Here is a 25,487-nt window from a genome sequence, read left to right on the forward strand (position 1 = left end):
TTGAATCTTTATTTTTCTCTAACGGGATGTGTATGAAAAAAAATCAAATTTTTTTTCATTTTGGGTATATTTTTTTAATGTTTTATTTAATGTTTACTCTGTTTGATGAACCAAAATATAATTTTTTTTGAAAAAAGAAACAAAAAGAAACAAACAATCTCCCTCTCCCCCCACTACGGACCACATTTACCTTTTCCATACAGTTTCCGATATAGAAAGGGACAGGAGTGATTCCTAGTCCCTCCTGCCCAGTTTGAAAATGTTTCTGGTCATTTTGTTATTTGGCTGTACAGATTATGGCGGTACAACCAAATAATGCAAGTCTCAGGCTGGCCTGCACCACTTCCAAATTGGGAACCAGCATAGCAGGAGCGACTGGTTATTGCTCCTGCCCTTTCCTATATCAGAGATCCCCATGAAAGAGGTAAATGTGGCCCAGGGAGGTTTAAGGGAAGATGGAGGGGGAACATTTCTCATTTGTTAGTTTCTTTTTATTGACTTTCTCAAACAAAAGTCACAAAAAATTGGTTTTTTTTTTGGGGGGGGGGTTACGTTTTTAAACAAAATGCAAATGTTTCAGCATGTTTTTCATTTCATTTAAAAATATAGGCACACCCCTAATATTTAGTTTATATATATATATATATATTATATATATATATATATATATATATATATATAATATATATATGTTTATGGGGTAACTTTGCAATATCACACACAAAATAGATGACAAATATGTGCATAAGTTATATCAGTTTTCAAAATGGACTTATGCAAAGAAGTTTGCTTTGAAAATTATCACCCTATATCCAAACATATGGCAAACCCCCACGAATGCAACGTATCACTAATGAATAAAATCCCTACCCTCCTGACCCCCCCCCAAGACTTGCCAAAAGTCCCTGGTGGTCCAGCAGGGGTCCTGGAGTAATCTCCTGCACTTGGGCCGTCGGCTGCCGGTATTCAAAATGGCACCAAAACCTTTGCCCTTACTATGTCACAGGGGGTACTGGTGCCATTGGTCAGCCCCTGTTACATGGCAGGAGCAATGGACGGCTGGCCCCATCTTGTGCTCCTACCATGTGACAGGGGCCGACCAATGGCACCGGTAGCCCCTGGGACAAAGTAAGGGCAAAGGTTATTGGTGCCATTTTGAATACCGGCAGCAGATGGCCCAAGTGCAGGAGAATGCTCCAGGACTCCCGCTGGACCACCAGGGACATTTGGCAAGTCTTGGGGGGGTCAGGAGGGTGGGGGGTTGTAGTTAATTATATTTAAAGGGTTGGGATGTTTTGGGTTTTTTTTAACTTTAATGGGAAATGAATACCATACGTAACTAATGGACGAATCGGGGTCCCCCGAAAACGGATGTAACGGATTTGGGTCCCGACGAATACGAATACCGAATCGAACATATCCGTCCCTGCTGCACATCCCTAGCCTCCACTCACTCCTGGTAAATGTGCATGTGAACATGTTTATCTGCATAACAGGTGAAGCAATTTGTAAAAAACCACTTCTTTGCACAAAACACTGTTTTTACCTATAGAAGCCTTTTTGCAGTGTGTATGTGTGTGTGTGTATATATAGACATATTTATGTTAAAAGGAGAATCCAAAAAAATCTGAAGCAGATATCTGAGAATTTGCTTCAGGTTTCTGAAAAAATCCAAAATTGATTTCATTGGCTTTGCTTTAGTTTTTTTAAAAGTCCAAAGTCCCTGGATCTGCTTTGAAGTTTTCAAATTTCGTTTGAATTTCACTGAGAAGAGCTGTGGGCATGGGAAGTGATATTTGATTAATTTCCTCAGTGGATATGGGTGAAAACAACCCTGAGTTTTTGCCAAGTTGGGCTAAGTTCTATTTGATTTAAACTATATTGTGGATTGTTCATGTGTTTTGACTTTTTTCTGAAGGAATTGATATGTACAGCAGGACAGAATGAAATACCGTATTTTTCGCACTATAAGACGCACCTGACCATAAGACGCACCTTGGATTTAGAGGAGGAAAATAAGAAAAACAAAATTCTGTCCCCATGATGGGCTCTGTACGGAGCTCCCCCTGGTGGCCGTCTGTGGGATATTTTTTCGGTTTTGTTTTTTTATAGTAAGGCAGAGAACATCCACACAGGTACTCACACTCACTGGTTTTCTCTCCCTCACATACATACATAGGCTCTTTCCCCTCCCCACATACACACACAGGCTCTTTCACACTCACTAGCTCTCTCCCCCACAGGCTCTCGCACATTCAAGCTCCCCCCCACACACACACACACAAACTCACTGGCTGTCCCTCACATATATACATACCCACAGACAATCACACACTCAGACTCTCTCCCTCATACACACAGCTCTCTCACACCAGTTATTTTAAACTTTCATGACTGCTCCAAAGTTCAATAATAAATAGTCAGGGCTATATTACACTGATTAGGAGAGCAATTTGTCCTAATATTTCAACAGGTAGCCACTTAATTACTACAGGCAGTAATTCTATTTGCTTATCATTAATTTCAGCTGTCAAAAACTGCTAATCAGTTCTGAAAATCCACATTGCTTCATATGTAAGAAACATTTTATCATAAATCACTGAACTATACCATGAACTAAAAAAGTAAAGGTTTGTATCATGTGTCCTCTATCCCAGGCAGTATATTATCCTCATGATTTTCTAATATATCTAAACAAATGAGAAGGAAATGGCCTGTACTAACCAAAAACTTTGATGCCATGTATCGTTTTCTGCCAGCAGAGCTTGAGCTCCCTGCCTGTCTGCTGTTCCCGGGGTGCATCTTACAGTGAAGCTCGGCGTGGCGCAGGTCAAACATCAGCTGTTTGAACTGCGTGCGCTACGGAGGCCCCTCCAGTTCAAACAGCTCCCTGCAGGTCTGCTGCTCCTGGGGTGCGCCGACCTTCATAGTAAGATGCACCCCGCGGCACCCCGGGAACAGCAGACCGGCAGGAAGCTCAAGCTCTGCCGGCAGAAGACGATACATGGCATCAAAGTCAGTACAGGCCATTTCCTTCTCATTTGTTTAGATATATTAGAAAATCATGAGGGTAATATACTATATATATTATGATAAAATGTGTCATGCATTTGACCTGTTCCACCATACTGATTGGGCTGAATTGGGAGGAGGAGGAGGGGGACGGTGCGCGAGAGGGAGAGTCGCTACAGTCGCTCCATAAGACGCACAGACATTTCCCCCCTACTTTTGGGGGAAAAAAAGTGCATCTTATGGAGCGAAAAATATGGTATGTAAAATGTTGGAGGGGCAGGTGGGAAGTGTGACTCAGCAGGCTCGTCTTGCTCCTTTGGGCCTCCTGTTCAGTCACAACCAGAGCATGGAGCTGATGCCTTGAGCCTTCAACTATCCAGGGATTGTATCTCCTTTTGCTATATCCTCTCCTAATGCACTTTATTTATTTATTTACTTATTGTACGTATATTCTGCTACCGAGCAACTTACATAAAGACACCAGAATAACATAAATACACAGCAAAACAATTACAAGATAAAACATAATATAATTCAGCTTACAGAAATCTGCTTCCTAAAAATCATATATTCTTCACGCATTCTTAAAGAGGATGCCAGATTATTCCAAAGAACTGGACCAATTTGAGAGAAGGCTCTCAATCTGGTTTGCTGTAATTTGGTCCTTGAAACAGATGGTGCACTTAGAAAAGGCTGACCTTCAGAAAGCAAGGGCCCAGATGGAACATAAAGATCAGTAAGATCTGCCAGAGGAAAATGATCATGGGACAAAGATTTAAACACGAAAGTTTAGCAACTTAAATTTGGAATGTGCTCCCTGCAGCCATTAGACTGGAGTCCAATTTTAAACAGTTTAAGAGAGATCTCAAGACATGGCTTTTTAGTGAGGCTTATTCAAGGTATTTTAATGCTATGCTTTTATCTTGATGATAGCTTGCTTGTATGAAGAGACAACCTGATGAATTTTTATTGCTCTTTGTTCATTTTAACCGTTATTTTATGTTCTTAGTAGCAGCCAATAATTTTAAGATGTTTTAAGATGTTATTAGAGAATTTAAGGTTTGTTTTTCATCTATGTCTTTAGATTTGATTTGAACTCAAATCTGCTTTTAGGTTACCTGCATTGTATTTTAGGTTTATTTATTATGTATTTTAGATTAGGTATGATGTTTTTTCATTCTTGTTGTGAACCCTTACGATGGGCCCCTGGTGACGGTACATAAAACGAAATAAATATATAAATAAATATTTGATCTTCTGTGGGAAGCCAATGAAGAGCATGTAGGCAGTGGAGAAATAGCCCCTGTGACAACCATGGCTGCAGCACTTTGAATTAACTGCAGCACATGAACAAGATTTTTAGGTAACCCAAGAAAATGTTTGGACAGCACCAAAGACTGGACTACCAAACGAAAATCCATAGGAGACAATAAAGATTTTAAAGGACAAATAGTCTGCAATTTAAAAAAAAACCAGATACCTTGGCAAAGATCAAAGATGAGGTTTCAGTGTCAAATTGGAATCTCCTAGCAGAATTTCCAAATTTCTTATCTTGGTGACAACATGAATAATTGTGTCCCCAAATTTAATCTGCTGAGATTCCATCACAGGCTTAGGACTGATTTATAAAACTAGTTTTGTTTTTTTTAACATTTAATACTAATTTATGTTTGAACAACCAGGACTGAATCATTGTCAGCCAATCATTGACCTTTTATTCGGGCAAGGGATGAGGAGATGGAAAAGGCAGAATAAATTGCAAATCATCCGCATAAATGCAATAGAAAACTCCCAAGTGTACGAAACAGAGCTCCTAGAGAATGTAAATAAACACTGAAGAGTAGCCATGAAAGAGCAGTCATTGCAGCTTCAGTCCTCAGCTAGGGACCGCGCGCCAGGGCTCCTTCCAGAATCCTAAAATCACTCAGTGCATGTGTCTCTAGGGATGTGAATCGTTTTTTGATGATTTAAAATATCGTCCGATATATTTTAAATCGTCAAAAATCGTTAGAGGCGATATTTAATAGGAATTCCCCCGATTTATCGTCAAAAATCGTAAATCGGGGGAAGGGGGAAGGGAAGGGGGAGGGCGGGAAAACCGGCACACTAAAACATCCCTAAAACCCACCCGACCCTTTAAAATAAATCCCCCACCCTCCCGAACCCCCCCAAAATGTCTTAATTACCTGGGGTCCAGTGGGGGGGGGGGGGTCCCGTTGTGATCTTCCACTCTCGGGCGTCGGGCGCGTTGATAGAAAATGGCGCCGGCGCCATTTTGGTTTCTGTTCCCCGACGTCACGAGCATAGGAGATCGTTCCTGGACCCCCGCTGGACCCCCAGGGACTTTTGGCCAGCTTGGGGGGGGCCTCCTGACCCCCACAAGACTTGCCAAAAGTCCAGCAGGGGTCCGGGAACGACCTCCTGCACTCGAATCGTGTTGCCGTACGGCCAGAGCCATTTTGCTGTATGGCAATATGGCCGGCGCCATTTTAAGCAAAATTTTAAGCAAAATGGCGCCGGCCATATTGCCATACAGCAAAATGGCGCCGGCCATATTGCCGTACAGCAAAATGGCGCCGGCCGTACGGCAACACGATTCGAGTGCAGGAGGTCATTCCTGGACCCCTGCTGGACTTTTGGCAAGTCTTGTGGGGTCAGGAGGCCCCCCCAAGCTGGCCAAAAGTCCCTGGGGGTCCAGCGGGGGTCCGGGAGCGATCTCCTACGCTCGTGACGTCGGGGAACAGAAACCAAAATGGCGCCGGCGCTACCTTTGCCCTGTCATATGACAGGGCAAAGGTAGCGCCGGCGCCATTTTCTATCAACGCGCCCGACGCCCGAGAGTGGAAGATCACAACGGGACCCCCCCACTGGACCCCAGGTAATTTAAGACATTTTGGGGGGGTTCGGGAGGGTGGGGGATTTATTTTAAAGGGTCGGGGTGGGTTTTAGGGATGTTTTAGTATGCCGGTTTTCCCGCCCTCCCCCGATTTACAATTTACACAATATTTAAAAACACAAAACCGCGACGATTCAATTCCCTCCCCCCCCAGCCGAAATCGATCGTTAAGACGATCGATCACACGATACACATCTCTAGTCTCTATTGTGCAGTGAGAGGGAACCCCCGCTCCTGTCCCAAGACCGGCAAATTGTGCCTCTGCTGCACCCCCCCCCCCCCCCCCCAGCCCCAGCTAACCTGGGAAGCAGAAAACCTGAACTGGAATTTTGGGACTCAAAGCTCGCTTCCTCCACGTGGCTGCGGTGGACACCGCCACGGAGCTGGCCTGAAGTACATACGATGTTAATTGTTCTGTTATCCAGCAGCGGGAGGGAACCGTCTGACGTCTGCTTTACACTCCAGCTATTTGACATGGAAAGGCGGTGCCGTGTACTTACTTTTCCCAGAAGCGCTGTCACAGTTTGGTGGGGCCCAGCCTTCCTCACACTGACACTTCAATTGGTGGTCACACACCTAACAACACAGAGGGAAATGCCGTTTGCCTGCTTGTGAAATCCTGACTTTTCCCTAATTATAACTGCCCACAAAACTATCAGACTTTTTCATTGACGTGAGTGGTTTTCAACCCTTTGTCCCCCAGAAAGTCAATTCTCAAGCAGCCCTCTCCCACTGCCACCTCCCAGCTGTTTATCCTCTTTTTATGCAAAAGCCTTGATGATGATATAGCTCTTCAAAGTATTCAAAAGGATTTGCATGCAAGAAATCATTTCTAACTGTTGGTCAAGATTTCTTAGGGTTTCCTGGGAAAAATTATTTTTAAACAATGAGAGAAAATTAGTGGGGGCCTTGCCTCAGGTTTCGATTGCTCAGTTTTTACTTATTATTTTAGAACGTATGGGGCCTCCACACCTAAAACGTTGCCACATCAAAATGTAGTGCTCCTATAGTCTTATGTGGAATTGAAATCTGGGAGGGGGACAGGCGTATGTTTCCAGACTTACGGGCCAATTCTGTAAAGCGCGCTGGGCCGTGTGCACTGTTTAACACGTGTTTGCCCACGTGTTTTCGAGGGGCATCTACTACTCTTTATACTGTAAGAGGTTTAGCGCCTCGAAAATGCGCAGCCAACCCCCCTGAAAACTAATAGTGCTCATTACATGCAAATGCATGTTGATGAGGCTTAGTCACCCGGGATTCTGAATGTAAAATGTGCGGCCAACCTGCTTTTCTGTACACCCTCCTAGTGATATTAAATCGGAGGAACCAAAAATGTAAAAAAAAAAAAAAAAAATGTGGCTGCCCATCTGGTTAGGAGAACCAGACAGGCAGGCAAATTTTGGGCAGCGATCGCTGTCAGCGGGTTTGGAAAACCAACGCTGGTAAAACTGAGCTGACAGAGCTGATCCCGCTGACAGAGCCTGGGCCAAGGTGGTGCTAGGGGCGCGTAATCATCCCTAGAGCCTCTTTTAGGGCGACCCCTCATTTAAATATAGGATCGCACGCCCAGTAAAGGTGGCTGGGCGCGCATCGGGAGAACGGGCGCTCAACACGGAGCGCCCGTTCTCCCGCCATCCATTCTGAATGGGCCTGTTACTGTACAAAATCAGGTAAGGAAGCACTATGGCAGGAAGGGCTTGTGGAATGAGCAGGTCTAGGTCATGAGGAATAGGTGAGTCAGGCCTGGTTTTCAACTCCCTTTTGAAATGGAGAGAATCATAGAATGCCTTGACTTGAGAGGTGAACAACCAGGACTGATCTGCCTGCGTTTGATCATCCATGCAGTAGCCATGTGGATGACTGGCAAGTACAGTGCACCTTTATTAATCTTTGACCGATCCTGAAAAGCCAATGAAAATAGGTTTTCATTCAGCTTAAATGCATCAGATACTTTATGGAGAAGGGCATAAATGCAAATTGGTGCTGGTTTTGGTGGCTGCTTGCATGAAATATTCACAAACATCCAACTGGACACTGATGACCTTTCAAATGCCCCCTTCTTCCTGCCCATCCCCCTAACTGCAACATATGCCTTTCTCCTCCCCTTTAAAAGCTTTAAAAGCCAGATCTTACCGCATGCCCGCTGCACTTAGCTGCACAGTCCTCTGCTCTGTAAGCAGTCTCAGTATCCACACACTCCCCGCCGATACACACCTACAAAGCAGATGGCAAGGAGGAGCAATTTCTAAGGGGTTTTCTAACAGTAGACGGTCATTTAAAATAAGGTTGAAAGCATCAACATTTGTTTTGTTTCCAATCAGAAATGACACAACATTTTTTTTTTCGTTGAGTTTCTGCATTTTACCACACGCTAAAAAACGCAGAAACAAAAACAACAGCAAAAGTAAAACGAAACGGACGTTTATCCCATGCACAACCCCAACTATTCCTCTTTAAACATGTTTGTATGTGTAATCTTGTAAGCAAGGGGCTTATGATATTGTTTGTTCTCTGACTGGAAAAAAAAAATCCATTAAATCACAAAGAGAGAGACCCTGTTGGATCCCCTTTTATTTTGAAGTCCAAAATGTCAGGGGGGCACAGTACAACTATCTCAAAAGAGAGAAGGTGACGTGGACCATTCTGCAGTCCTTTCTGTTGGTTCAGACTGAGAGGTGCCAATGCATATTCTCTCCTTTTAAGCTGACAGAAGTCCTTCCTACTTATGTTAATGTTAACTAGGGGTGTGCATTTGTTTGCAACGTATTGGTAATCCGCAACGTATAGGGCGATATTCGTTGTATTCATGGGGAAGCGAAACGTATTGCGATTCCCCACGAATATAACAAATCTTCACTGAATTATTCGGCCGTCTAAAGGAGCGCATTTAAACAAACCACCACCCTCCTGACCTCCCCCCCTCCAAGACTTACCAAAACTCCCTGGTGGTCCAGCGGGGGGTCCGGGAGCCATCTCCTGCACTCACGCCATTGGCTACCGGTATTCAAAAGGGTGCCGATAGCCTTTGACCTTACTATGTCACAGGGGCTACCAGTGCCATTCGTTGGCCCCTATCACATGGTAGGAGCAATGGACGGCCAGCGCCATCTTGTGCTCCTACCATGTGGGGGTCAGGAGGGTGCCCCAAGACTTGCTAAAAGTCCCTGGTGGTCCAGCGGGGGTCCGGGAGTCATCTCCTGCACTCAGACCATTGGCTGCCAGTAATCAAAATGGCGCCAATAACCTTTGCCCTCACTATGTCACAGGGGCCGACCAATGGCACCGGTAGCCCCTGTGACATAGTAAGGTCAAAGGCTATTGGCGCCATTTTGAATACTGGCAGCCAACGGCGTGAGTGCAGGAGATGGCTCCCGGACCCCCCGCTGGACCACCAGAGAGTTTTGGTAAATCTTGGGGGGGGGGGGGGGCAGGAGGGTGGAGGTTGTAGTTAATTAAATTTTAGCTGGGAAACGAATAAGAATGAACACATGAACGTATCGGGGGGCCCCCCCTTGCCGAATGCAACAAATCTGCCCCCAACGAATATGAATACCGAATGCAACGTATGCGGTCCCTCTGTACATCCCTAATGTTAACTTACCCCCTGTCTCCCCAGTGCTATGGCTGGATGCCAGTGGTATTATCTCCTGGGATGCAGAGACACCGAGAGGACATGACTGCAGTCATTAGAGTGAACTAGATATTTTTCCAGGAGGTAGAATTGTGATTTGAATGGACCTATTGGCAGGTCATAGAATCAGGAATTGTGTGTTTAATACCTTACTGGAAACAATGAGGGTCAGGGGATCGATTTCTAATTAAGAATAAAACAATGTTGTCTTTTGTTTAAAGTCAGACAGGCAGAGAGAAGGAAAGACAGAAGGACGTAGCAATGAGGTGAGGTTTCTATTCCAGCCTCCTGGCTGCTCTAACAAAGAAAAATGTAGTTGCAGGTGCATGGAAGCTTTTCATCTAGCCATCTTTTGAAGAATAGTAATTAATTATACAGTAATTCTGAGACAGCAGAATTTTTTTTTAATTTGTACTGAGCAAAAGAAATGTGAGTTTTAAATATTTCCTGACTGTTTTATTTATTGCTAGAAGAACAGTATTTAGAATAGTATCTGCTCACATTCAGTATCAGGCTGACTTTGTTGCAGGGACATTTGGAAGATTTGACATGATTTTATAAAGAGTAGAGAGGGAATTATTTGTGTGTGTGTGTGTGTGCGTGCATGAGACTCTGGACATTCAAATGGCCCCTCCCCATCACAACCCTGAAAACAAGTGGAGCCTGGATCTGCGCTGCATGAAGAATTCTAAACATCTGCAACAGGTTCATCCAGCACCCAGCGGAGAAGCTCATCTATCAAGGATTTATAGAATCATGTGAGAGTTAATTGTGATGACACTGTTGGTCCCCTGACACGGCCGTGTTTCGCACTGGCTACATCGGGAGGGACAGAGCAGGAGATAAGAACATAAGAAATTGCCATGCTGGGTCAGACCAAGGGTCCATCAAGCCCAGCATCCTGTTTCCAAAAGAAGCCAAACCAGGCCACAAGAACCTGGCAATTACCCAAACACTAAGAAGATCCCATGCCACTGATGCAATTAATAGCAGTGGCTATTCCCTAAGTAAATTTGATTAATAGCCATTAATGGACTTCTCCTCCAAGAACTTATCCAAACCTTTTTTGAACCCAGCTACACTAACTGCACTAACTACATCTTCTGGCACCAAATTCCAGAGCTTTATTGTGCGTTGAGTGAAAAAGAATTTTCTCCGATTAGTCTTAAATGTGCTACTTGCTAACTTCATGGAATGCCCCCTAGTCCTTCTATTATTCGAAAGTGTAAATAACCGATTCACATCTCGTTCAAGACCTCTCATGATCTTAAAGACCTCTATCATATCCCCCCTCAGCGGTCTCTTCTCCAAGCTGAACAGCCCTAACCTCTTCAGCCTTTCCTCATACGGGAGTTGTTCCATCTCCTTTATCATTTTGGTTGCCTTTCTCTGTACCTTCTCTATCGCAACTATATCTTTTTTGAGATGTGGCGACCAGAATTGTACACAGTATTCCAGGTGCGGTCTCACCATGGAGTGATATAAAGGAATGACATTTTCCGTTTAATTAACCATTCCGTTCCTAATAATTCTAACATTCTGTTTGCTTTTTTGACTGCTGCAGCACATTGAGCAGACGATTTTAAAGTATTATCCACTATGATGCCTAGATCTTTTTCCTGGGTGGTAGCTCCTAATATGGAACCTAACATCGTGTAACTACAGCAAGGGTTATTTTTCCCTATATGCAACACCTTGCTCTTGTCCACATTAAATTTCATCTGCCATATGGATGCCCAATCTTCCAGTCTTGCAAGGTCCTCCTGTAATGTATCACAATCCGCTTGTGATTTAACTACTCTGAATAATTTTGTATCATCCTCAAATTTGATAACCTCACTCATCATATTCCTTTCCAGATCATTTATATATATGTTGAAAAGCACCGGTCTAAGTACAGATCCCTGAGGCACTCCACTGCTTACCCTTTTCCACTGAGAAAATTGACCATTTAATCCTACTTTCTGTTTCCTGTCTTTTAACCAGTTTGTAATCCATGAAAGGAGATAGCCTCCTATCCCATGTTCTCTTAGAAGCCTCTTATGAGGGACTTTGTCAAACGCCTTCTGAAAATCCAAATACACTACATCTATCAGTTCACCTTTATCCACATGTTTATTAACCCCTTCAAAAAATGAAGCAGATTCGTTAGGCAACACGTCCCTTGGGTAAATCCATGTTGATTGTGGTCCATTAAACTATGTCTTTCTATATGCTCTATGATTTTGATCTTGAGAATAGTTTCCACTATTTTTCCCGTCACTGAAGTCAGGATCACTGGTCTATAGTTACCCGGATTGCCCCTGGAACCTTTTTTAAATATTGGGGTTTCATTGGCCACCCTCCCGTCTTCAGGTACAATGGATGATTTTAATGATAGGTTACAAATTTTAACTAATAGATCAGACATTTCATTTTTGAGTTCCTTCAGTACCCTAGGATGCATACCATCCGGTCCAGGTGATTTGCTACTCTTTAGTTTGTCAATCTGGCCTACTACATCTTCCAGGTTCACAGTGATTTCGATCAGTTCGTCTGACTCATCACCCCTGAAAACCATCTCCAGAAGTAGTATCTCCTGAACATCCTCATTAGTAAACACGGAAGCAAAGAATTCATTTAGTCTTTCTGCAATGGCCTTATTTTCCCTAAGAGCCCCTTTAACCTCTCTGTCATCTAATGGTCCAACTGACTCCCTCACAGGTTTCTTGCTTTGGATATATTTAAAAAACTTTTTATTAAGAGTTTTTGCCTCTGTGGCCAACTTCAATTCAAATTCTGTCTTCGCCTGTCTTATCAATGTTTTACACTTAACTTGACAATGCTTATGTTTTATCCTGTTTTCTTCAGATGGATCTTTCTTCCAATTTTTGAAGGATTTTTTTTTGCTAAAATAGCCTCTTTCACCTCACCTTTTAACCATGACGGTAATTGTTTTGTTTTCCTTCCATCTTTCTTAATGTGTGGAATACATATGGACTGCACATCTAGGATTGCATTTTTAAACAATGTCCATGCCTGTTGAACACTTTTAACCTTTGCAGCTGCACCTTTCAGTTTTTTTCTATCAGGCCAATACAGAAAGAAACGCAGGAGAGCGGGCGAGCACCCACTGTCCTGGTGCACGCACAGGCCAGTTTCCTGTGCGCGCGATACGATAAATAAAAATATGCTAATTAGGGCCAGTGGTAAAAGGAGGCACTAGGGACACTAGCGCGTCCCTAGCGCCTCCTTTTTGACAGGAGTGGCGGCTGTTAGTGGGTTTGACAGCCGACGCTCAGTTTTGTGGGTGTCAGTTCTTGGACCCACTGTCAGCCGCGGGTTTGGAAACCGGACGCAGGCAAAATTAAGCATCCGGTTTTCAACCCACGAGCTGTGGGCTGATTTTAAAATTTTTAATTTTTAATTATTTTTTACTTTTGGGACCTCTGATTTAATATCACTATGATATTAAGTCGGAGGGTGTACAGAAAAGCAGTTTTTACTGCACAACATCTTATCTCTGATTTGGAATTTTTTGTGATTAAAATCCTCCCCTCAATCCCTTCTGGGGTGACTTCTCCAATAGGCTGATGCACTGTGAACATCACTAGAGCTTTGAATTAGGTTCAATTCATCCTGCTGGTCTTAACAAAGAAATTGAATGGTCTGTGTTTTACTGATCATTTAACTCCCTATGATCACCAATTTCTGTTCAAGCTTCTTTTACCCTCCTTTTCTTTTATTTGTTGCTTTCTCTTTGTACCCTATGTGACATCTTATTTTATTATTAGTTTTTTATTCTTCTTCTCTGTGCTTGTTTAGACATGCTGAGGTAGATCTTAAAAACATACGCGTGCGCATACTTTTGTTCGCGCCACCGGATCTTTTAAGAAACGCTCGTAGCCGCGCGTATCTTATAAAATCCAGGGTCGGCGCGTGCAAGGCTGCCAAAATCAGCAGCCTGCGTGCGCCGAGCCGCGCAGCCTGCCTGCGTTCCCTCCGAGGCCGCTCAGAAATCGGAGCGGCCTCGGAGGGAACTTTCCTTCCGCATCCCCCCACCTTCCCCTCCCTTCCCCTATCTACCCCACCCCCCAGCCCTACCTAAATCTCCCCCTACCTTTTGTTGTGCAAGTTAACTTGCTCGTGCCGCCGCAGCATCCCCCGGCACAGGCCGCAGTGCCGGGGGACTCGGGACCACCCTCCCGGCCCGCCCCCGAACCATCACCACGGCCCCGGACCCGCCCCGGACCGCCCCCTGACCCCGGACATGCCCCCCCCGACACGCCCCCTCCTGCCCCTTTTACGAAGCCCCAGGACTTACGCGCATCTCGGGGCTTTGCGCGCGCCAGCGGCCTATGCAAAATAGGCGCACCAGCGCGCGAATGCCCTGCGCGCGTAAATCCGGCAGGATTTATGTGTGCAGGGCTTTTAAAATCTAGCCCATTATGAATATTATATATATATATATATATATATATATATATATATATATATATATATATATACATATATATATATAATATATATATATATATATACAGCATATTATAACTATATATGTATGTATTTATGAATATATATATATATATATATATATATATATATATATACAGCATATTATAACTATATATGTATGTATTTATGAATATATATATATATATATATATATATATATATATATATATATATATATATATATATATATACACACAGCATATTATAACTATATATGTATGTATTTATGAATATATATATATATATATATATATAGTATATATAGATAGCACAATATATATGTGTTTACAATATCTATATTTCTACACCATGTGAATACAAACATATTTATATGCTTTTTTATATTGTTATTTTTCTTATGTTTTAATTTTTGAGATGCTATTTGCCCATCCCCCGTATCAGTGTTTTCTATATTTTCCATGTGATTTCCTTTATTTATCTGTTTGCAGGTTTTTTCATTTATTTCTATTGTCCTGTATGTTTCTCTTTAATCATTGTTTTGACACACTGATTTCTCCCTGTATGATTCTCCATGACTGATTTATGGGTTCATAAGTTAGCCATTTTTTGGTCATCCAATAACTGTGTCTTGTCTTGAAGTTGCCTGCAATTATTTTCTTTCATTTTTACACCCTACTTTTTTTTTTAAATATCCTTTCCATTTTCATATTTTTTCATGAATTTTTTCCTTCATTTCATTTCAGTTTTTGTCCCTCATTACAACAATTCTGTTCTTTTGTGTGTTGGTATTTTATTTGCTTCTACGCGACGGTATGCTGATGCTATCACGTTTGTCCCATCTCTTGTTTTGGCGCGCGTTACCTGATTTAACCCGCGGTTTACAGCGTGAACAGTTGGCAGACTGTCACATTGGTTGGCGACTTGGTAAAAGGTATGGTTTTTTTTTGTTTTGCATTTATTTTGTTCATTTTCCACTGTGGATGCGCTATCTTGTTTGTCTGGTATGGTAATTCTTCAGCTGCTCATTGTTTAAATCTGCAGACATTTGCAACATTGTATCCTAGAGTGTCAGTTCTCTGTTCCTTTGAAACCTTGTATTTGTGACGTCTAGGAAGGTACTTTGTATTTTACTGCTTGCTACATTTTTCTCTTTTTACAGTTCACGAGCTAAGGGGTAGATTTTCAAAACTAGCGCGCACACACATGGACGCCCGATCTCATAACATGCGCGTGCAGTCGGGTGCATATTATAAAATCGGGGGTCGGTGTGGGCAAGGGGGTGCACATTAGTGCAACTTGCGCGCGCCAACGCCCACGGCCTTTCACAGTTCCCTCCCAGACTGCTCCAATTTAGGAGCGGCCTGAGAGGGAACTAGCCTGCCCTTCCTACCCCTTCCCCTAACCTTCCCGCCCCCTAGCCTTACCTAACCCCCCAAACCCTTATCCTACCTTTTGCGCCTGCCCGCTATGCTGGGGGCTTCTAGCCCAGCCCCCCATCCCGGACCACCCCGCTCTTGCTCCTCCCCTTTTCTTCGGCCCCGGGACTTACGCGTGTCCCGGGGATTTACGCTCATGACTGGGCCTTTGAAAATTGGCGGGGCACGCATAAGGCACCCCTGGTTTCTCCTAAGATTTGTAACAAATTATTTTCTTCACCTTATAGCACCTTTTTCTTAACAAAAATTTTTTTTAAATATATTTCTCTATTTATAACATTTAAAAATATTTTCCACTAATCTCCCCATTATCATATTTTTTTTTGAGTATTTTGCGGGTGTTTATCTCTTATCATCTACTTTCATTTTTGAGAGATCTGTCTGTTCCTATATCAGTGAAGATCTAGTTGATCTCCTGCTCTGTCCCTCCCGTTGCAGCCAGGGCGAAACACGGCTATGTCAGGGAATCAACAGTGTCATCACAGTTAACTGTTTCACTGCTTTGATATGCAAGATGCATCTGCCTGATAAATCATACTGAGTGAATAAAGATTTCTTCTACTCCAGTATGGTCTCTGTGCCTGTAGATGGTTCACCTGATGTGACATCTCCTGTATTATTTGGATTTATCCATTGCTGTGTCTCTTGTTCTCCACTTGTTTCGAGAGAAACGCATAGCAGAAAAAAATATTTAAAGGTGATGATTCAGAGTAACTGAAACAAATCTCAGTGAACTCTGATGATGCAATAGGGAAAATTAGCAAACTAAAGAGCAGCAAATCATTTAGAGCAGATGGCATACATCCCAGAGTGATGAAAGAACTAAAAAATGAAATTGCAGACCTACAATTAGTAATCCATAAATTATAATTAAAATCATTTATGGCTAATCACTAGGGATGTGCAGACCAAAAGTTTATGTTCATAAGTCCATAAGTCGAAAGGGGGGGTCAATTTCGGTCAATATGGACATATGGAGAATTCCATAAGTTGAGTCTATGTCCAAACGTGCACCGATTCCCTAAATAAAAATTTAAACCCTTCACCCTCCTTAATCCCCTCCCAAGACTTACCAAAACTCCCTGGTGGTCTAGCGGGGAGTCAGGACGCCATTTCTGAACTCCTTTGCGAGGAGCACGTGACGTCGGCGTCACGTCGGAGTGACGCGGACGTCACGTGATTCCCCGCGGGTTCGCTCCGGGACCCTCGTTGGACCCAAAAGGAACTTTTGGCCAGCTTGGGGGGGTCAGGCCAAAAGGACCCTCGTTGGACCCAAAAGGAACTTTTGGCCAGCTTGGGGGGGCCTGACCCCCCCAAGCTGGCCAAAAGTTCCTTTTGGGTCCAACGAGGGTCCCGGAGCGAACCCGCGGGGAATCACGTGACGTCCGCGTCACTCCGACGTGACGCCGACGTCACGTGCTCCTCGCAAAGGAGTTCAGAAATGGCGTCCTGACTCCCCGCTAGACCACCAGGGAGTTTTGGTAAGTCTTGGGGGGGGATTAAGGAGGGTGAGGGGTTTAAATTTTTATTTAGGATCAACAATCGCAATTTCCAATGTATTCAACATAGCTATGTTGAATAAGTTGGAAATCCGATCGTTTTCGCCTCATCACTTTTTTAAGTTAAAAAAAAAAAAAAGTTGCGTTTTACCTATAAGTTCAAAACGAATGCACACCCCTACTAATTACCTTGTATGACGCTCTTATTTCTGCCTCTCCCAATTTTTTATAATTTAGATGTTGGAAATTCCTAATTTCAATGGATTATAGCTATATTCCATTTACTTTGACATATTTCCTGTAAAAGCATCACATTTTCTGTACAAGATTTTGTATTCTTGGGTAAACTTTGAAAATAAAGGTTAAAAAAGAAAATCATTTATGGCTCCTGAAGATTGGAGGGTGGCTAATGTAACTCCAAGTTTTAAAAAGGGCTCCCAGGGTGATCCAGAAAACTACAGACTGAAAAGCCCAATGTCAGTACCAGGCAAAATGGTAGAAACTAGTACTATAAAGAACAAAATTACTGAAGAAATAGATAGTCATAGTTTAATGGAACAAAGCTAACACTGATTTAGGCAAGGGAAGTCTTGCCACACCAATCTGTTATACTTTTTGAAGGTGTGAATATACATGTGGATAACAGTAAGCCAGCTGATATGGGTCAGATTTTCAAAGGCTACGCGCGTAACCTGAGAAAATCTGCCTCTGCGCGTGCCGAGCCTAATTTGCATAGGCTCGGCGGTGCGCACAAGCTCCAGGACACACGTATATCCCGGGGCTTGCAAAAAGGGATAGGGTGGGGGCGGCCGGGGGGGGGGGGGGGTGGGGGCAGGGCTGGGGCGTGGCTGGAGCCTCCAGGCACAGCGGCTATTTGCGGATCGTGGGCTGGCCGTCGGCCGGCGCAACTTACCCGACAAAGGTAAGAGGGGGGTTCTAGGTAGGGCTGGGGGCGGGTTAAGTAGGGGAAGGGAGGGGAAGTTGGGGGGAGGCAGAAGGAAACTTCCCTCCGATATCGGAGCGGCCTTGGAGGGAACGGAGGAAGGTTGTGTGGCTTGGCGTGCACAAGTTGCACAATTGTGCACCCCCTTGCGTGCGCGCTGACCATGGATTTTATAACATGCGCGTGGCAGCACGCGCATGTTATAAAATTGGGCATAGATTTGTTCGCGCCGGGTTGCGCGAACAAATCTATGCCCGCGCACACCTTTTAAAATATGGCCCATAGTGTATATGAATTTTTAGAAAGCGTTATCCAAATTAAATAATGAGATTAGCAACATTATTGCTCCTCTGTGAATTTTGAATGTGTACATGGTTCTAGCACAGTGATTGAGAAGAAAGAAAGAGCAGCAGGAAGCAGAGCGACAGGTTCCTTGCACTTAGAATGGATCTGGGCCCTAGCTGACAGAAACTTGATGAGAGGGACAGGAGGAAGGAATAGGAAAGCCAGGGGCTTCTCCTCCATCAGCATAGACCCACAAGTCTTCCCCCACCCCTCCACAAGAAAGGCCGATCTATCTATATATTTTATGCACAAAGGGGTAGATTTTTAAAGAAGCGCATGCGCGTCCATGAGAGCATGCTTCCTGGCGTGCACACGTGGATCTGCCAATTTTATGACATGTGCGCGCTGGTGTGCGCATGTTACAAAATCCAGGGGCCGTGCGCACATGAACATCAGATTTTATAATTCGCTCACATATGTGCGTGTGGTACATGCTGGGGGGGGGGGGGGGGAATTATGCAATCTCTGCGCGGCGATGCATCCCGGCCTTCCTCAGTTCCCTCCCCCCTACCCTAACCTCCCTCCCCCTTCACCTCTCCTCCCCTACCTTTTTCCTATTTGTTTTTTTGTCTTCGAACTTACTTCATGGCCCAACCTGAAGTATGTTGCACACGCCAGCAGCCGGGACAGCGATGAGTGGTGCTGGGTTGGAATGCAGAAGAGCACAGATTGCTTGGGGATTGGAAGGAAAGTGGGGCTTGAGTGTAAGTGTGAGTGGAGGCTCAAGGATTGAATAGGGTAGAAAAGTGAGGTCTTCGGGATTAGGTTGGGTGGAGAGCGGGGATTAACATTAAGTAGGATTAGGCGGTTGGATGGAGGGCATGATTAGGGGTATCTTAGATGGCATATGGAATGGTGCAGAAAAGTAGGAAAGGGTGGGGAGAAAGTGTGAAGAAACCAGAGGGGAAGGGAAAGGTTGGGAGGTAGTGGAAAGGGACAGGAGGGGCTGTGAAGGGGGTGAGAGGAAGAGGACAGGATGATGAACAGGATAAGAGAGGGTGGAAATGGAGAACATGAAAGGGAAAATGGAAGGCTTGGTAGGGGGATAAGAGACACGAAAGGGGTTGGAGACAGAGGAGGGAAAGAGTGACAGAAAAATAGCTGGGGATGATGAGCGAGACAAAAGGCAAAGAAAAGTATATGAGGGCTGGGAAGTGGGTAATTACAGAGGAGAAAACTGAGACTGAAGAGCAGGTGAAAATAAGAGAAGAGATTGGGGAAAGTGTAAGAAATAGGGGGATGGGAAGATGTGTAGGGGGGACTGATAGGCAGGTGAGAGGTTAAAAGGGAAACAAAGAACGGGAGAGGGAGTTGAGACCTGGGGCATGACAGAAGGGAAGAAAGTGGTGTAAAATGTAGCCATGGGTAGACAGAGAAGTGAAGACAGAAATGGAGAAAAAAAAATGAAAGGGAAAGATGAATGTCAGATATAGGGAAGGAAGGGAAGAAGAGGATAGGGAGAAAGAAGAAACAGAAAAAGGAATGAAGACCCTCAAAAAGTACTTAGAAGACCAACAAAAAGAAAATAGAAAATAAAGATTGGGATTAACCTGATAAGAGAGAGAAAATGATCAGACAACAAAGGTAGAAAAAAAGCATTCTATTTTCAGTAATTGGAAGATGCCATCTTTGGGAATGTGCATTTCTTAAATCTTTGTGTTTTGCTTAGAAGAGGAGGAAACACATTTCTGTTTCTTTCTTCAGAATCTCAGAATCTTGCTTCTTGGGGTTTCCTTTTCAGTTTTTGTTGGCATGTTTCTGTTTCTACTTTATAGTCCCTTATTCTGTTTTAAGTACGGGTTGATCTGTCTTTTGCTTATATTACCAAAGTGAGAAATTCTGCTAGCATGTGGTTCCTCTGAATGATCTGAAACAATCTGGCTTGTTCTGTTTTCCTACTTGAAGTTCTAGGGTCTGGTAAAATGTTGCAGTGCTGTCTTTTCATAGGAAGGGTTTGAGACCTGGTAGTTAGTGCGTTTAAGGTATGGTAAGGTTCAGAATGTCTTTTTTGCAGGTTTTTGTGTTACTTTACAAAGTGTCTGGAAGTGGAGGGAGTTTGTGTTACAGTTACCGAGGTGACACCGGAATTGGAATATATATTTGTTGAATGTTGGATGTAAAGTGAAATGTCCTAGTTCTGTTTTGCATCATTTGGAGAGTGGAGTTTATGGGAATGCAGAGTGTGTGTCACAGAATTGAAGATGCAGGGTTTATAGAGATTCTATTCCTTCCTGTATGGACTCCTGACTTCACACCCGTGTAGAATTATTGGTTGAAAGATGCTATGAAATAATTTTAATGGTACCTTTCCTGGATGGATGAAACTGGCTTGGACTTTATTACATGGAAGATCATTTGGACTTTTTCTTACATTTTTTTATAGCCAATTTAAAGGCAGAGGGCTATGCTTTGGGGGCTAGTGTGATGTGCAGAAATGTCCCATTGGCTTGTCTCCATCCATACCTAGTATGCCCGCTTGTTGCCTCTCTCCCCTTCCCAAACATTTTTTCTAGAGATGCCCCCACACACCTGGCAGATTTCCCTAAGTAGCAAACATACAGGTCGATACTGTAACGTGCGGTTGAGGATTTCCCGTCTGTAACGAGCTGGGAGCGCACAATTCGGACGCGTAAGGCGATCCAGCGATACAGTCTCCAGTTTCACGCGTCCTTAGCGCTTCTTAAAACAGACGCATAACCCTTTCCGCACGCAGCATGTATATGATATGTAAATGAACGAATTAGCTGTATAATCACAGGTTAAAACACATCAGGTTAAGACAATCACAGGTTAAAACACATGATGCTCTAACCTAAATTCCTTTTTCCCGTCGATAGCAGGGCTGAATTAGCCATGCTGTCATGGGAACTGTCCATCAGGGCCCGGAAGGCGGAGCTTTTGTAGCAGAGAGTTGATTTTGGTTCCCTCTGCGGCTGCGCGGCTGTTCCCGCGCAGGAAGTAGCGATTCTCCTCAGTCTGTCTTTTTCCGCGCACGGATACGCACGCGGAGTTTGATTCTCTTCAAAAAAAAAAAAAAAAAAATGTCAAAAAAACCATCCGGTTTCAAGCCCTGTCCCTGCGGTAGGGTTATGTCCGTTACTGACGGCCATGACCGCTGCTATCGCTGTTTGGGACAGAGGCACGACCAAAATAATTGCGAATTTTGTGCTCGGATGTCGCCCCGAGCAAGGAGACACAGGGCCTATAGAATGTGGGAACTTTCACTTACAGATAGGCCTTCCACCACACATTCTTCTCCCGGACAAGAAAAGAGGACTCCTTTTTCAAAACAAAGATCTTCCTCCTATACATCAAGAGGTAGGTCCTTTGCTAAGGAGCCAGTCAAACGTCGTCGCCATAGATCTCCATCTTCCGAATCGGTACAGACCATTTCACCATCGGATTCTGCTCACTCGGCGACTCCTAGATCGAAGGCGCCGAGAACGGAGCGAACACGACATGGAGCCCTCAAAACAGACAAAATGGCGGCTCAGTCTAATGCGCCAGAATCGGCGCCGAAGGGCCGCGCACATAAAACGCCAAAAAACCTCGCGCCGGGAGCGGCGCCCGAGGATCGAGCGCCGAGAACGGCGCCCGAGGGTCGCGCGCCGGGAGCGGCGCAGAAGACCCAGGCACTGAGAACGGCGCCGAAGGAACACGCGCCGGGAGCGGCGCCGAAAACGCGCGCGCCGGAAACGGCGCCGAGAACGCGCGTGCCGGAAACGGCGCCGAGAACGCGCACGCCGGGAGCGGCACCGACCGCAGTTGGAAAGGTGCATAAGAATCACGCGCCGGACGTGGCGCAGACCGCGCCAGAAGCGATACCACTTAATCGCGCGCGCCGGGAGCGGCGCCGACCGCGCCGAGAGCGGCGCCGACCGCGCCGAAAGCGGCGCCGTCCATTCGCACTCCAAAGAGAGCAGTGGAAAAACGCACAACAAGTACTGTGCCGGACGAGGGGCATAAATTTAAAGAATACGGTATGCCTGAAACTGCAAGCCAGCAAGATTCACAGCTGACGCTCAAAACAAAGGCTAAAAGTCAGTATCACTCTACTAGTAGAAAACGAAAACAAAAGGACAGTGATGCAAGTCATAGTTCTCACAAAGGACGTTCTTCCGGCTCTCATTCCTCTCACTCAAAGAACACCTTTGATTCCTCCAAACGACATAGTTCTAGCGATAAGGACGGATCTTATCATTCAAAACGTCGTAGACGTCATAGTTCCTCACACAGAAGTGTGCATAGTTCCACAAGAGCCTCTACCCGATCTCCTGGGACACCACGAACCTTTTCTTCCTCAAGTTCATCCAGAGTGGCCTCTCAATTCATGGAACCCACCGGGGCAGAACCTCAAGGTTCCACACCGGATCCACTAACTCCCATACAACCGCAAGAGGCGGATACTACCAGAACTATGCCACCGGCCACGCAAAAAGCCTTTTGGGATCTTTCCCACTCGCTCTCCGGCTTTTTTGATTCCGTAAAATCGACGTTTAATTTGCCTGACCAACCTAAAGAGGATACATCTTCCAAAAAACCTCAAAAATCACAGAAGGATCTACAACAGCGGCAAGAACATGCAACTTCACCGACTCCTTCAATCTACTCCCTTTCTGAATCTTTGGCATCTCAGTCTTCGCCTTCATCCTCCACTGGATACCCCTCTGACCCCCCCGAACAACCGGCAGAACCGTATTCACCACCGGAAGACTTATCTTACCCAAAGTTTGTAGAGAAAATGGGTACTATTCTGAAAGTGGAAGTCCAGAAGCTACCAGAACCTAGGGCAGAGACACTGGGGCTTCTAAAAATTTTTGACACACCGGGTGAACCTACCTCGTTACCCCCGCACACCATGCTACATGGGGTTCTCCAAAAATCGTGGGAGACCCCGTTTACACTTCCAGCAGTCTCTAGGAAAACGGATCTTAAGTTTAAACTACAGAAGCCATCTACATATTCGACACCACAGCTGCCTCATGAATCCATCGTGGTCGAATCAGCACTACAAAAATCAAAACGTTCAAAAACGCATGCCACCAATCCCCCAGGCAAAGACAACAAGTGTCTGGATGATTTCGCCAGACGAGTCTATCACAACGCCATGCTAAATGCACGAATCCAACATCATCAATTCTACATGGTTCAATACATGTATGAATGCTTGCAAGCAACAAAAGGCATGTTTACTGCATCTGGAGATACTACTCCAACACCCATCTTAGACATGGAAGAGTGTTCGCGCCATCTACTACGAGCTGTCTACGAAAGTTTTGAAACCTCATCGAGGGCATCTGCTACAGCAATTGCAGCAAGACGACTAGCGTGGTTAAAAGCAAGCGCTATCCGGGAAGATTTACACGAAAAGTTGGCTAACCTTCCCTGTCTGGGGGATAATCTCTTTGGAGATCGTTTCCAAGACACAGTTGGTAAACTGAAGGACCAAGCGCTGGCAGTCCAATCCTTGACTACACCTTCTTCCTCAAAGAGGTTTTATACGCCAAATCGTCGTCAGTCATTCAGACGTCCTTATCGAACCTATCAATCCTTCAGACAGCAGCCGTACAATACCTACCAACGCCAGCAGGCTCAACCTCCATCCAATCAACAACGGAGGGGTAAACCCAGAGGTCAAAGATCTCAGCAGCCGCAACAACAACAACATACGGCAACAGCGCCAAAAGCCACGTCTTCTTTTTAAGATCCAGGCCGCCACCACTAATCTCGGGCAACCCACCGGGCAGGATCACAGCCCGCTGGCCAGAATGGAAGAAAATAACATCAGATCAATGGGTATTGGACATAGTCAGGATGGGTTATCGCATTCCCTTCACTCGCCCACCCTTCCTTCCACATCACTCTCAACAGAAACCCAACACCCTGCAACCACAATTGTCGCAGGAAATCACCCTTCTACTTCAACAAGGAGCAATACAACCTCTCCTACGAAGGGACCACAATCGAGGTTTCTACTCCCCCTATTTCCTAATTCCAAAGAAATCCGGAGGGCACAGACCTATTCTGGATCTCAGAGACCTCAACAAATTCATCGTAAAGGAAAAGTTCAAGATGGTCTCACTAAAATCCATTCTCCCACTCTTACAACCCAAGGACTGGATGTGCTCCATAGATCTGAAGGACGCCTATACGCATATCCCAATCCATCCGTCCTCCTGGCAATACCTCTGTTTTCAATATCACACGGGCCATTACCAATACAAGGTTCTTCCTTTTGGCCTTTCTTCAGCCCCCAGAGTGTTCACGAAATGCATGATAGTGGTGGTGGCCTACCTACGGCAGCAAGGTCTAACAATTTTTCCGTACCTGGACGATTGGCTACTCACAGCAGCGGACCCCAATCTGCTGAGCTCCCATCTCAATATAGCAATCAATTGCCTCCAATCCTTAGGACTCCTTATCAATTACCCAAAATCCAACTTGCAGCCCACACAAATACTGCAGTTCATAGGTGCTCGCCTGGACTCCATCCGGTACAGGGCATACCTACCGGCCGACAGGAAGGAAACACTTCGGACTCTGCTTTCCGCGCTATTACATTCCAAGACTTCCACTGCTCGGAAAATTTTAATAGTATTGGGTCACATGGCAGCAGCAAACTTCACGGTACCAAACGCCAAGCTGCACATGCGACATTTACAATGGGACCTCAAGCGTCAGTGGAGACAACATACACAACCCCTACGAACCTGTGTCACCCTGACAGCACCCATGATCAAAGACATCAGTTGGTGGCTCAAGGACTATGCATTGGACAAGGGAGCATTATTCAACCCCCCTCCTCACAACGCAGTCCTTACAACGGATGCCTCTCCATGGGGATGGGGAGCGCATCTGAACGATTTAGAAACTCAGGGTTTCTGGACACTGAGGGAAAAATCTTTACATATCAATCTCTTGGAACTCAAGGCAATCCGGTATGCCCTCCAAACCTTTCATTCCCAACTCAAAGGCCGACGACTGATGATTTACACGGACAATCAAGTAGCCATGTTTTATATCAACAAGCAAGGGGGATCGGGATCATGGCCCCTATGCAACGAGACACTGCAAATATTTCAGCAAGCCAACAAACACGCAATACATTTGCAAGCGACGTACCTTCCGGGGATCCTAAATACCAGAGCCGACAAATTAAGTCGAATCTTTCAGCCTCACGAATGGTCCCTTCACAAGGAAATCACACAGCAACTATTCCAACGTTGGGGAACGCCGATGATAGATTTGTTTGCCACACAACAAAACA

General features: G+C 44.8%; 1 protein-coding gene across 2 annotated transcripts in view; it reads right to left on the bottom strand.

Annotated features, from left to right (window-relative positions):
* Positions 1–25,487, bottom strand: part of LOC115092793 (zinc metalloproteinase-disintegrin-like batroxstatin-1) — a 201,580-nt gene that overhangs the window by 12,734 nt on the left and 163,359 nt on the right. For both annotated transcript variants that reach the window (XM_029604111.1, XM_029604112.1), the window contains 2 exons: positions 8,042–8,122; positions 6,409–6,484 (listed from right to left, as the gene is read on the bottom strand). In XM_029604111.1, the coding sequence (XP_029459971.1) occupies positions 6,409–6,484; positions 8,042–8,122 (157 nt within the window). The remainder of the gene's footprint in view (positions 1–6,408; positions 6,485–8,041; positions 8,123–25,487) is intronic.

The sequence above is a fragment of the Rhinatrema bivittatum genome, chromosome 5 (genome assembly GCF_901001135.1).
Source record: "Rhinatrema bivittatum chromosome 5, aRhiBiv1.1, whole genome shotgun sequence".
NCBI lineage: Eukaryota > Metazoa > Chordata > Amphibia > Gymnophiona > Rhinatrematidae > Rhinatrema > Rhinatrema bivittatum.